Source organism: Lepisosteus platostomus, chromosome 23 (assembly GCF_059453375.1).
Source record: "Lepisosteus platostomus isolate fLepPlt1 chromosome 23, fLepPlt1.hap1, whole genome shotgun sequence".
Taxonomy (NCBI): Eukaryota; Metazoa; Chordata; class Actinopteri; order Semionotiformes; family Lepisosteidae; genus Lepisosteus; species Lepisosteus platostomus.
Genome location: NC_142633.1, coordinates 7064520 through 7078979, shown reverse-complemented (window position 1 = coordinate 7078979; position 14460 = coordinate 7064520). Strand labels below are relative to the sequence as shown.

Genomic DNA, 14460 nt, shown 5'->3' with positions numbered 1-14460 from the left:
ATGAAAAATGCCCCCGTCACCACAGGCAGAACACTATACTAGTGTTTTAATTCCACAGAGTATAACAACCACTGTTTAACCTACATACAGCTCTAATAGTTTATATCTAATAAACTGATTAATATATGTAGACACTTTGATTAACTGAAATTTAGCCACTTGTAATCGTGTTTTTTAACAAATCTGGTTGGCTTGTATTTTGTTGTATGTTATTGGCTTTTCTTTTTACATAACTTTTTATTCTTCTAAGAAAACTCTTTACTTTATGGGGGGATTCTGACTTAGAGGCATTCAGTCAGAATCCCAGAGATGGTAGCTTTGAACCTGCAATTCCTCTCATACTGTGCAGGATTACTGCTGTAGCAGTAGTTGACAGTACCTGTCTCATGACAATCTAATCCCAGCTCACAAATTATTTACTGTTTATGTGAGTGAGCAAACAGAAGCTTGGTGATTTCTCCTCTGGAAACAAAATTGAACTTTTAAATTCTATTCAATTATTTTGGCATCTGACGTTTTGCATGTACACAAATTGACACTGATTGAAAAATCAGTCAAAGGCAGAAGGTTAGTAAAACACAAAGATCTATTAATATGTATGATATATTATATTACTTACATAACACCATAATCCAGTCTAAATTTTAGAGAAAGGTTACTCTAAAAGATTAAGAGTAAGAGTAATTAAGATCTAGCTATGCCTTTAAGATACATATTTTTGTAGTACTCAGATCTGTTAAGAAATATATTGCAACGCAACGGGGTTCAGGCGGGCGCCCTTGCCACATAAGGTCGGCCCCCCATCGTCGGGGGCTCGAACCCGGGACTCCCGCGTCACTCAGCAGGGACCCAGCCCAGTGAGCCAAAGAGAGATCTCTCTACAGCCCAGTAGCTGTGGTCCTGCTATCACAGGGAAGGGCGGCGACGTCACCGCTCTGGTAAGCCGGCTCTTACACACCCTGATGGCCGTATGCGTTACAATATTAACCCTGACATACCAAACCAGCTGGTGCCATACAGCAAACATGGCAAAGCTTCGTCGTGGTTTACAGAGGAGTTGCAATGTTAGAGCTTTATTTTTTGTTTAATTTTCAGGAGGCGCTGTCAAGAGTTTGGACAGAGATTACTGGACCAATTCGTTTCCTTTACAGCAAAACTCTGGAAGCAGGGAACTGGTGTTGAATTTTTGAAGTTCTATACAGCTTCCAGTTAAATATATTACATGGATTTTCTATCTAAATTTGTTGAAGTGATTAGCTAGTCATGTTAAGATGTAATATTCTTTTCCTCTCGTTATTCAGTTTACTACAGAGCACTGGTGAACTTCACGGACTCCATTGAATATGTGCCAGAACTGGAGGACATATTGTCTAGTGCTTTTGAGGAGATTTCTGCTGCTATTGTGGACACGGTTAGTAAATTACATTTATACAAACCTATACTGTTATAGAATTTGTAATGTTAAATTCATATGCATCCCCTAAAATAATTGCTCAGTTTGTTTAAGTACCACGTCTTTCATGCCATGATGATTGTCCACATTTATTTATTGTTGTATATGGTACCATATAATATTCTTTCTTTTCCCTGACAAAAAGCAATAAACACATTGAACATAAAATTGCTTTGCCTGGAATGATAAGTGTTGTGTAGTTGAGGTATAAAATGTAGACTTAAAACATGGAGACTTCCTCAAACAAATGTGTTCACACCTGTCTTCCAAGTCTTCAGTTTTTGTATCTTTGTCCCAGTGAAATCATAAATGAAGTCAAGTCACAACATCATGGTCATTAAAGTATTTTTCATGTAAACCAGTTATTGACTGTGGATGGTTTCTTGGTTGATAGTTAATATTTAGAAAATATGTGGCTGTTTGACCTGGATCCATCTGTTTTAAGCTGTACAGTTGTATGCAAACGTTTGGGCAGCCCTGGCCAAATTATATGTTTTGTTGATTTTCAAAGTGAAAAGAAGTAAACACAACCTCTACAACGAACAAACTTAAGCTTGACATATTTCTGCTAATTTTAATGCACAGTTACTATTTATGTGCTGAATTTAACAGATTGAAAAAAATAAAACAGTAAATGTGATGTGAAAAAGTTGATCCATTACTGTTATTTTTAAAGAACTTAATTGACTCCTTAGACAATTACACTCAGCAACCATGGGCTCCTCTAAGCAGCTGACTGAGGATCAGAAAATAAAGATAATTGACTCTTACAAAGCAGGGGAAGGCTATAAAAAGATATCTAAATGCTTCCTGCTTGCAATTTCCACTGTCCGAAATGTCATTAAGAAATGGAAGTTAAGGGGAACAGTTGAAGTCAAGACAAGATCTGGAAGACCAAGAAAAATCTCTGATAGAACAGCTCGTAGGCTGGTCAGGGACGCAAAGCAAAACCCTGCAGGAAGGTTTAGCTGGCACAGGAGTAGTGGTGCACAGGTCCACTGTACATCATTGCTTGCACAAACATGATCTGCATGGAAGGAAACTTAACCTGCAATCTCATCACAAAAGTCAACGTCTGAAGTACTGTATGCAACACAACACCTGGATGAGCCAGAGGCATTTTGGAACCAAGTGCTGTGGTCTGATGAAGTAAAAATTGAACTCTTTGGGTACAATCGCCAAAGGTATGTTTGGGGAAAAAAAAGGAGAAGCATTTGAAGAAAAGAACACCTTGGCAACTGTAAAGCATGGGGGTGGATCTACAGTATTATGCTTTAGGGTTGTGTGGCAGGCAGCGGCACAGGACAAATTGTGCAGCTAGAGGGAAGAATGGATTCTACTAAGTATTAACAAATCCTGGAAGCTAATGTCCCACAGAAAAAAAGAGGTTGGATATTACAACAAGACAATGATCTAAAACATACCTCAAAATCAACCATGAACTACTTCGAGAAACAAAAGATTAAGGTTTTGGAATGGCCTTCGCAGTCCCCAGACTTGAATATTATTGAAAATCTGTGGGTAGATCTCAAACATGCAGTGCATGCAAGATGACCTAACAATATTTCTGAACTAGAAGCATTCTGCAAGGAAGAGTGGGGAGAAAATTCCTAAAGCAAGAATGGAAAGACTGTGAGCTGGCTACAAGAAAAGTTTGGAGGCTGTGATTTCTGACAAAGGGGCTGTTACCAAGTACTGACTGATAAGGTGCCCAAATGTTTGTGCATGCCACATTTACTGTTTTATATTTTTTAATCTGCTGAATTCAGCAAGTAAATAGTAACTGTGCATTAACATTTGCAGAAATATGTCAAGTTTAAGTTTGTTCGCTGCAGAAGCTGTGTTAACTTCTTTTCACTTAGAAAGTCAACAGAACATGTGATTTGGCCAGGGGTGCCCAACTTTTTGCATACAGCTGTTTGTGGGACATCTGGCCCTATCACAGCTATTCTGATTGACATTGTGACATCTCAGAAGTGCGGGAAAGGGTGTACCGGAGGCATACTGTATGAAACACTTATGAGGCTTGGATACGCTCACAATTGGATGTTAGTGAATTGAATTCAGGTTTTCAGGATCCTGAAAGGTTTTGGAAAGAGAGCCCATTGGACCACATTGGACCTCATTGAGATTGCAATAACAAGACAAAGGACAAATGGAAACTTGGTTTAGGAGCATTTAGGACAGAAAAAGCAGAAAAAGAGTCTTCTGGGAACTAACTTTCCAGCCTCATTTATAAAGATAATAAGTCACGATCTTTATGAAATGAGTTGAGGGACTTCTGGGAACATTGAGCTACCATAAACAGAGGAATGAAAGATGGACCAAGCGGTCTCATCTAATTTGCAAACTTTCTCAAATTCTGACATTTCAGCAGCATGGAAATCATATAACTAGACAAGGCCAGTACTTTGATCAGAGGCAAAATATTCAGAATGAAATTGAGAAAATCAGATAACATCATGATTGATTAGGCCACACACTGTTTTGCATTGGGATTTTGGATACCGAACTTATGAAAAACATTTGATCAACAAAAAAAGGAAAAGTCACCAGGATGCTAATACATTACAATGAATGAGCTTTTACGTGATCAAAAACATATGGTAACTGAGAAGCATCAAGATCAATATTAAGACTGAAAATGTACTGCCTTTCATATAAAAGTTTTTTTTTTAATAACTGTTAATATGTCATACAAAATTAAGGTTTTCCTTTGTTATCCTCAACCTGTTAATCACAGATTACCAACACAGGAAACTAAAGGGCATAAAAATATTTAGTTTACGGTTATCTGAAGAAGGAAATGCACACTCCTTTCCTTTTCTCACATACCAGTTTTTATTAGTTTCAAATCTTAATACAGCAACAAATACAGATGACGGATATACAGTATGAAAATGTCTGCTTGTTCCTGATGACTGACATATCCAAAAGATAAAGAAAGTATGAGGGATAAGCTTGTCCGTTTCTTTCTCCCCCAGCTCGAATCGGAGTACAACAAGATCCCTGGCACACAGACCGTCAACGTGGTTCTGATCAAGTGAGCATCATCCTGTACTCATGCTGCAGCACCTTCAGGGATCCAGGAGAGTGTTTTTGTGGATAGGCTACCGAGCCAGAACACATGGAGAGCATCTCTTAAGATAGATAGATAAGACTTTATTGATCCCGAAGGGAAATTGATGTGTTACAGCAGCCCAGGACAAGCAAAAAGACAGACATCAGAATAGACGAAACATTAGAATACGAACAGTAATACAAAATAAATATAAAATACAGTAAATAAATAAAAATAAATACATACATAGGTGTGTGCAAAATATGATCATAGTCACTGTAAAAACAATAAAATATGACCTGCAGGCCACTATTAATAATGGAAAAAGTAATAGGTTTATTCCATGCTGAAAAAAAGAAGAAAGAGAACACAACGTTTCGGCCGTGGAGCCTTCTTCAGGTGCACCTGAAGAAGGCTCCACGGCCGAAACGTTGTGTTCTCTTTCTTCTTTTTTTCAGCATGGAATAAACCTATTACTTGTTCCTTTGCAGCCTACGCATGCTGACGCAGCTACCCACCTGCACTATTAATAATTGCTTGTAGGAATATTGCCCCAAAATTAATGTAATAATGTCCATTGATCTTGATTGTTTGCCACAGTTGGTATTTATTATGTATGTGCTGTGCCCATTTGTCTCTTCAGTTATTGAGTAGCATGTGGAATCATCTGTCCACTTATTTTCCTAGTTCATCAATCCTGATTAGTCATGTAATAGTTAGTTAAATTGCCAGCAATTGATGTACAAATTAAAAGAAAATTGGGGGAATTGAAATTTCAGCAGACTTTAATGACAATTTAAGTGTAACGGTAGCCTTAAGCAGAAGAGGCTTCCTCAGAGATGTGGGACTTATCCCTGGTTTGGCTGTGCTTGTCTTTAGGAAACTGGATGGATTTGTGTTTGTTGAGCTTGACGTAGGATCAGAAAACAACTCTGACGAAGAGGAAATCCGCAGCGTCCTGTACTCGGTCGTTCTGGATGGTTCTATAGCTTCCTATGTCACCTCGGTGGAGGGCTTCCAGTTCCGAAGACTTGGTGCAGGTGAGAACCTGGATTCTGGAGGAGGAAATGGACTTATTTGGAAAATATAGATCTGCTTGTAACATTATACAGTAGGCGTTGAAGGCAATAAAGTCAACCCAGCTCAACAAAGGTATTCTTCAACATAGGAACATGAGGTCACAAAAGAGAAGAAGTCATTTAACCCATCTGGCTTTTTTGATTGCAAGTAAGTGATCGATCTGAGAATCTGATCGATCTCAGACAGTTGACATTTCTGGGGTCACACAATAAGGAACAATTCAGTTTTCGTTTTCCTATTATGCACCTTTTTCCATGCAGTAATTCATTTGCTACCTGTTTAAGCCATTTGTGTATCTTAGTTTTTAAAGAGAAACAGTACTATTCACAGAAACAGTTTCAATTAGAAGACTTATATTATGCAAGAACTACGAAAAGTATCAGATTCACCAAAATGATCTTAGTTCATTTCCAAGCAGCACATAGTGACGTCATGCAAATGAGACTGCAGATTTGTTTATGGAAAGACCAGTGCTCCATAATGTGATCATCAGAGCCATAGCAACTGTAACTCATCATTAAATTGCTTTTAATTACATTTAAATTATTTACTTTTTAAAATGTTGTGCTCTTGTTTTATTATTTCTATAAGAAACTATGGTCTCCCAGACACAGGCTCTGCACAAGCAAAATATGTCCAGCCTTGGTGATTCTTAATTGCCAAACTAGACTTAGTTTCACATATTGAAGCTATGATACACAGTAGTTAAACACCAAATATGGACAAAGTGGGAAACGGGAATTACACCTTTCATGCATATCGTCAACAATTATTGTTTTATGTGTAGTGGTACATTACTGTTAGAAGTAAACAGAGCACTCTTGGCTTAATGGATGATTGCTATTGCTCAGTCCCCTATTTAGGGAGAATGAAAACAGGGAAAGTGTTCAACATCCTTTCATGATGGTTGCAAACGTGACGTTTTTTATTTGGATTTGATCCCCAGGCCAGATTATCTTAGTTTAGGATCACCTCCAATCTCACTTGGGGAGAATGATCACCTGTGGACGTGTTCTTTTGACACGCCCACCTGCCGTTGCCATTCCTTATTTTACACAATGCTGGCTCCACAGAGATTTACAAGGGCACTAACACTGACTGGAAAACCGACACGTTTCACACTGACATCACCACCAGGTCACAGGTGCCCGGTAGGAACCAGTAGTTGCTGTAGCACAAAAACCCAGGGGAACACTGGCCAACTAGGTCTCAACCAGCCCTAGTGAAGCTTGATCAAATGTGTGTGACAGCTTGTGGCATCCCAGTTACATCTGGCTAGTAACATGATATAAACCTAAACCAGCAACAATCCTGCAATAAACAGATCTTGTACTCCCCACAGCAATGAAATAGATAAGGTAACCTGCTGGAATTTCTGGTGACTTTTTGGGATATGCTTGACAGCCCTTTGGTCAAAACATTTTTAAATCTCCTTCTGGTTACAGCTGAATCTCTGCCACCTGTGGAAGCAATGATATCTCAAGGTTTGTAAGGTGTCTGCTGCATGGGCACTCCAGATTGCATCTTAACCCTTTGTAGTGAAGCATCTACACTCTCACTTAATGCTGTTTGGATGGTTTCAAGAGCTAAAGGACTGCAGCTTGTGATTTTGATGGAATCCCATGGAATACTGGAAGACCATCTGTTCTAAAAATACTTTGCACATTTACCAAATTGGTTTTTGTACCAACAGAAATATTAATACAGCAAGTCTTTGCTGTCCGTGTAATGGTTTTATAAAGATTGCTAAAGATATCAAAGACACTAATAACTAACTTTTAATACCATTCCATCTGTACTTATCGCTTTGCATTTTGTATCCGGCTGAAAATCCAAATATGTTTCAGAGAAAAAAAATGCATTTCAACCCTTGTGGTGTACAGTGTGTTAGCTGAAGCTTTTATAATGACTTTATGAAATTCAAAAATGTTATTTTGCTGTGATCTTATATACAGTATTTGAAATTTACTGTTAAACGTTTGGGCCTTTGGTGAATCTCATACTGTTTTGTCACTGTTTTGGCTTGAATTATGTCAAGGCGGAGGGGTACTTCGACTGGTACTTTCTTGGAAAAACAAACATTGGGAATTGAGGTGGTTTGAGGTCACCAAAGGATTTCTCATTGTTTGTAGGATAAGTTGCAAGTAGTGCATTTTTATAATATACTCACCTGATGTAGGATAAACAGTTGTGTTTACAGCTCAGTTCAAAGCAATAACTCCTACAGTATACCCACATGGGGAGAATGAGGGAAGGCAGAGATGGCTTTCATCTTTTGACATCCTACAAGGTCTGCAGTGTCTTAGAGAATTGTCAATCCTGATTGGAGGAGAGGCACGTCCCCCACTGATGCCACTGAAAGCTTGCAGGTGTCTTAGAAGTTGTAGTCATTGCTGTTTTGCTGGGAATTGAGGGATTCATATCTAATAAACCCCAGCCTTAGTTTTTTAATCCTTGTTGTGCACGGCTAGTTGGGGAATCCCAGTCACAGTTTGCTAGAAACAACCAACCTTGACCTTCCGATATCTAGAGCTTAAGCCTTAGAGTCGAACCTGTTCTTGGAGCAAGAGCTACTGAAGCCACTCTGGATCATCAAATAGTATTTTTTCCCTGGAATAAATCCTAGAAACTGTATTTGTCTTTCATGTGATTAAAAAACTGAAAGTGCACTTGCTAGCATGCTTTGCATGGCATGGACAGTATGTGTGTGAAGAACTGATAGTTCGTGTTGAGGTGGTGCTTGAATTCATTGTGTACATCTAGAGGGATTGTGTCTGGCTGAACCTTCAGACCTGGTCTGCTCTTCTATCAGAAGGTTTCCTTGGAAACCTTGAAAGCACGGGGCTATCTGTACAGTACTTCCCTCCTCTTACGCGAAACACAGTGATTAGGCATAACATAGAAAAAAGGTACTTGGGCTGTTTTTAAGGTTCTTTGGATTTTTGTTCTGTTGAATAAAAACCCAAATTTTGAAAGTACTTCAGCACTGCATCATAGAAATTGTTGTAGCAATTTAGCGAGAGCAGCACAGAAACTTTGTAATAGAAGTAGTACAGCCCTTTTTTAGTCTTTTTTTTATTCATCCATACATTGATAATACACTCTCAACTAGCTACCCACTGAAGCTCAGCAGGTGTGAGCCTGGTCAGTACCTGGATGGGAGACCTCCTGGGTCTGCTATGGTCACTGCTGGAAGTGGTGTTAGTTGGACCAGCAGGGGGCGCCCACCCTGCGGTCTGTGTGGGTTCTAATGTCCCGGTATAGTGGCGGGGACCCTGTACTGTAGTGGGGGACATCTTTCGGCTGAGACGTTAATTTGAGGTCCTAACTCTCAGTGATCATTAAAGATCCCCTGGCATTTCTCGAGTTATCCTGGTGTCCGGGCCTCTCAGCCCTTACTGTGGCCTCCAAATTGTCTCCGTGTATGATTGGGTTGCACTTGCCCTGTGATGGACTGGCGCCCCGTCCAGGGTGTACCCTGCCTGGCACTCATTGCTTGCCTAGTAGGCTCCGGCTGCCCGCAACACCATGTGATATAAAGCAGTTTGGCAAATTACATGACATGACATTGATAATACATTGTCTTGATATGACTTGTGAGATTGGTATGTATCCAGGCCAGGACCTGGATCTCCCTGGTGTTACACAATCCTGAATCCTGAAGGTGAGGGGCAAAACAATGATTTTCCTCCTGCTGTCTTTCCTACTTAATGTTTGGATGTGAATATAGCTGTATAAAGAATAGGAATTTCCATCAAGTGTATAATGGAGTCTGCAGGTTTTTGTTTAATCTCAGTCCTTAATGACCTGGAACTTTAACTGTTTGGATGCTGCTGCTTTAAAGATAGCTAGAGGAAATCTGCAGACACACTGGGCCTCCAGAAACAGGATGGGACACCCCTGGTTTTGCCTTAGAAGCCAGATTAAGGTCCTCAGTCTTTGGGTTGTAAGATGATCGGGAAGGTTAAGGGCAGGTTGTGATGCTGCAATGTTGCAGCTCTGATGGTAATGAGGGCAGTGCACACCACCTGTTGAGCCCGGAGCCCTGGTATACTGTATGTGGAAAGAGCTGGATGGTGTTACAATCACACCCCAAAGTATATCTTTATGTTTTGTTCTCTTCTATCCCAGTTTAATAACTATCAGCCACTCAAATGGCTTTTCTAAATGAAATGAACATATACTGTAGGGCTGATGCTCTTTATCATGTTCTGTCCCAGTGATGCCAAGTGCTGTGTGAATGAGCCTGTGCCTTGACCCTCTCCTCTTGGTGCTCCCCTTCCCCAGTGATCCCCAGTGCCCGGACCTGCATGCCCGACGAGTTCACCTGTCAGGATGGAGAGTGTGTCCCGCTGGAGTATCGCTGTGACAACAGACTCGACTGCCATGACATGTCCGATGAACTGGACTGTCGTAAGTCACCCTCTGTCTTTCTTTAGACAAACAGCATAGTACAGGGCCTCCAGTACAAATAATATGATACAGATAATTATTCTTTTCCCCTTAGTTTGTTACAAAATACACTTCAACTTGTATTCAGTATAATGGGTTGTCTTTGTCACTCATTTATAAATTATAAATAAACTCTGGGCTATCTAAGACATCTTCATATGATGAAAGTTGTGAAATCAAAGTTGATACAGTATTGGATATGACTGGTTAAAAGGTTGCTTATGTATATTCACTGTAATATTTTTTAAAATACCTACATTTCTCAATAGGACATCCTCCTTAATCACATCCGCTCTACCTGCTTCTGCTGTTCAATCTGAAACTTTTGCAAATGGTTTCCAGAGCATGCTACAGGAGTCAAAACCGTCAATAACTAACATGTTCAGGTCTTCAATACAAACTAAATAAGCTTCCGTTCAATAATCCAATTTACAAAGTACAGTAAATAAAGCAATCTTGTCAGGCAAATACCATAAGCCCAAAAATAAATTGTAATTGTAATAGTCTTTCTTTCTTTAAAGTGAACAGAGTGTCCAAGGGGAACTGTCTGTAGACAGTAGTTTGCATTGTGCTGTAACTGCCATCACCATACATGTAATATGTAATATGAGGTTAACCGTGCCTATTAAAATTAAGAAGTCTATAGAAAACATCTGACATTCATCTCAACAATAGGCAGTTACCAAAGCAGTTACTGTATTTAGCAAATGACAGTTTTATTTGTTCAGTTTGCAGGTACATTGTACAATATAAAACCAAAGGGGTGATTAATAACCACTTCATGAAACTAAAGAAAATGTGCTAAAAACTGGATTTGATAAGAATTGCTGTATGATATTTCATTCACATAAAAGAAGTTGTGCTGTGCCTTTTTTAACATCTCGCTCTCTGATCTGCACATGGCTGCTCTCGGCCTGCAGTCATGTGGGGTGGACAGCCTGCCCTGACCGATCATTGCTTCTTAAAGCTCCAGCCACTCCAGCCCCTGTGATTCCTGGCCCTTCACCCCCTCTGGTGACGGTCCGACCCGAGATCCCCAGCCCCCCCATAGCCCGGCCCTGCAGAGTGGACGAGGCGGTGTGTCAGAACGGACAGTGTATCCCGCGGGACTACCTCTGCGATGGGGAGAGGGACTGCACCGATGGCAGCGATGAGATCAAGTGTGGTGCGTTCAGGAGTTGTAAACTAAGGCTGCTGCTGGAAGAGGTGTTAGTGGGGCCAGCAGGGGGCGCTCACCCTGCGGTCCATGTGGGTCCTAATGCCCCAGTATAGTGACGGGGACACTATACTGTAAACTGTAAAACTGAGGTCCTAATATAAAAATGTACTGTATATGCCATAAATTCCAAAGTCAGCCCTACTTGGGTGCTTTCAAATCATAAATCATTTCATCATTGCAAAACAAACAATAAAGGAAAACTAATTTAGGCATTGAGGTTTTCTAGAACAAGCCTGTTCTGAAAATAGGTCTCTGTGCCCAATATAAGAGTACCATAATGTTAATACAGGAACAGAGACTACTGTAGGTTCCCCAGTAATCTTCATATCGAAATCAATCTCTTTCTAGAATGAAGTTGCCTTTCCTTTTTGATTTCTCTCTTTAATGCTGCATTTGGGTATCAACTTCATATTAGTAATACATTTTACTTTCCATAAAAGCATCTCGTGGAAGATCTGGGTGTGATCCTGTGTTGTTTAGATGCCGTGTAGTGTGGATGTCTTTACATGGTCCTCCAGATCTTTTCACGCTCCCGATGAAATAAAAAACATCACATAGCAGAATGTTTACAGATTATTCTCGGATATCAGAGATCAAATATTTATATATAAAAGGTCATATATATTATTTTTATTTTATATATTATTATACATGTAAATTATTCTGTATATGTTTATACTGTATTATATGTATTACAATATATTTCTAAAATCCAGTTTCAACCAAACAAGAATTATTTCTGCAGTAGGGTATCTGGGAGGTCTGCTCTTAAGGCTTGGATTTGGTTTAGAACTTTAGTATTCAGGATTAACTGGCCACGGAGAGCCAGTTCACGTTTTCTCAGTGCTACAGAGGCTTTGCCAGTTGAGTAACGCTCTCGCTCCTCCTGTAGGGACTCCCTCTCCCTGCGAGCCCAACGAGTTCAAGTGCCAGAACGGGCGCTGCGCGCTGAAACTGTGGCGCTGCGATGGGGACAACGACTGCGGGGACAACTCTGACGAGAGCTACTGCCGTAAGTGACGCGCTCCCGAGTGCGCTGAGCCAAGCCCGCCTGTGCTTGTCGGACCCGGGCCGAGGGCTGCTTCTCCACTCCTCACAATAAGAGGCGCCCGTGTGGGGGCGTTGTGAAACAGGTGGAAAAAATCTTGTGTGATCCGGACCAAATCTTCGGCTCTTGCACTGCAGACACTGCATCTAAACTCACGGCACGTCAGTCCACTGGCAGTGATGAGGGTGGGGGACATGTCTCTGAGATGGATCAGAACCCCATCTGGCTTGACACTGCGGAAACTGGGATGAGCTCCAGCCTGATGAACTACTAGGACCTATAAATGCTTAGAAGATCCATCAATCTTCTAACTGCTTCATCCAATTCAGGGCCACAGGCGAGCCATCTCTGCAAGCAAGAGATGCAAGCTGGGATACACCCTGGACAGGACACCCACTGTGGGGCACCCACAAGCACAAACACGGGCATGCACACTCCCACACACTCACACCGGGGCTGATTTTCCCAGAAGCCATTTAACTTACCAGAATGTCTTTGGACTGTGGGAGAAAACCGGAGCACATGAAGAAGGTGGTTGTATTCAAGTGGGGAGCTGCTGCAAAGGAACAAGTAAAGGTGGATTCCAAGCTGAAAGAGTTCACACCTGAAGAAGGCTCCTCTGCCGAAACGTTGTGTTCCTTTTCTTCTCTCTCGGCATGGATTAAACCTTGACTTGTTCCTTTGATGATAACACTAATTTGTGTACATGCATATATACCGCAAACAAACACCTCCCAGCCTAGGAACCCTCTCGCTTCAGGAACAGCTGTCTTACCCGCCCCCGCAGACGTACTGCCCTTTTATCTTCCAGCCACCAAACGCCCAGACGACGCTTGTGCCCCCGAGGAGTTCATGTGTCTCGGCAACCGGGCCTGCATCCCCGCGAGCTACCAGTGCGACGAGGAGGCCGACTGCAGTGACCGCTCCGACGAGATTGGCTGCAGTAAGTCGAGCCCCCGGGGGCGGGACTGCACTCCTGCCCCCCGCAGCCCAAGTTTACTGGCTGGGCGAGGAAACAGCCCCTTCGCGGCGGCGGTGAGCTCCGCTAGAGTGGACTCTTTCCACTAGAGGAGCAGTTATTTCATCGGGTGGTGGCAAATGAAGAGGCTTTAACAAAGGCAAAACCCACATCATTTGCCCGTTTCGTAGTGCTCTCCTCTCCTGTCACCTGATGAGCAGGGGAAACATTTTTAAAATGGACATGAAGGGGTATTTGCTGCTTTTATAACTACACAGTTGGACTACACTGTTCCCATGAAAACTATTGGAAAAAAACCTTAAGTCCACACCAATCAAATTGTAAATCAAAAGATCGGGAAGATAGTTCATTTTATTCGTTTTCTGACGGCACTCGTTAATTTAAATCTGAATTCATGCATCTGGATATAGGATTGACTGTTTCAAACAAACATTCCTCTTCAGGTTTCAAGCAAGTTCTTGTTTTTGAACATTCACAGCAAGGAGGACATCTGTTCTCAGGAAAATGTGAAAATAGGGGAAATTTCACCACGATCTGGTATTAAATTTGCAAAACTCATAAACCATCCGTTAGGTGAATTAAATTCTCTCAGAAGGAAGTAATATGTGGTTGTCTTGAAGCTTCTGAGACTTTGTCACCTTCCCTGGATAGAAAAATACCATGATATCTAATCTTTAAGATAGGGTGATAACTACCAGAACCACTGTTCAGTTTCAAATTTCCAGATTTCTTCCAGAGCCCCAGGGCTTACCTAATATTTGGTCCAGATATCTTTTAGTTTTGCAACAGATATCTTTTAGTTTTGGGGATCTTAGGACACGCTTGGTCAGTGTGTGAACAGACCTTTTAAATGGATCTATTTCCCCCTTTGTTTCCAGCCCCCCCTGAAGTGACCACTCCCCCCAAAGAGACCGTCATGGCGGTGCGTGGAGAGACCGTGACCTTCACCTGTGTGGCCGTCGGGGTGCCTACTCCCATGATCACATGGAGGCTCAACTGGGGTCACATTCCCATCAGTGGCAGGTACAAATGGTCATGGCGCAGAATGGTCATGACTCACGGGTGTGTCTTTGCACTGTGGGAGGATACCATTATGAAAGACGTCCCTTTTCATTCTCCTCATTTCAGTTTTGGAACCCCCATAGGATGTGCATGCACTTGGATTAAG

At 41.4% G+C, this 14460-nt stretch overlaps 1 protein-coding gene across 14 annotated transcripts in view; it reads left to right on the top strand.

The window, feature by feature from the left end:
* Positions 1-14460, top strand: part of hspg2 (heparan sulfate proteoglycan 2) — a 226727-nt gene that overhangs the window by 89937 nt on the left and 122330 nt on the right. For 10 of the 14 annotated variants that reach the window (XM_088617229.1, XM_088617230.1, XM_088617231.1 and 7 more), the window contains 9 exons: positions 1302-1411; positions 4438-4496; positions 5394-5554; positions 7040-7078; positions 9882-10007; positions 11014-11211; positions 12158-12277; positions 13125-13256; positions 14171-14315. In XM_088617229.1, the coding sequence (XP_088473355.1) occupies positions 1302-1411; positions 4438-4496; positions 5394-5554; positions 7040-7078; positions 9882-10007; positions 11014-11211; positions 12158-12277; positions 13125-13256; positions 14171-14315 (1090 nt within the window). The remainder of the gene's footprint in view (positions 1-1301; positions 1412-4437; positions 4497-5393; positions 5555-7039; positions 7079-9881; positions 10008-11013; positions 11212-12157; positions 12278-13124; positions 13257-14170; positions 14316-14460) is intronic. The other 4 variants (XM_088617225.1, XM_088617236.1, XM_088617232.1 and 1 more) reach the window with 1 other exon arrangement.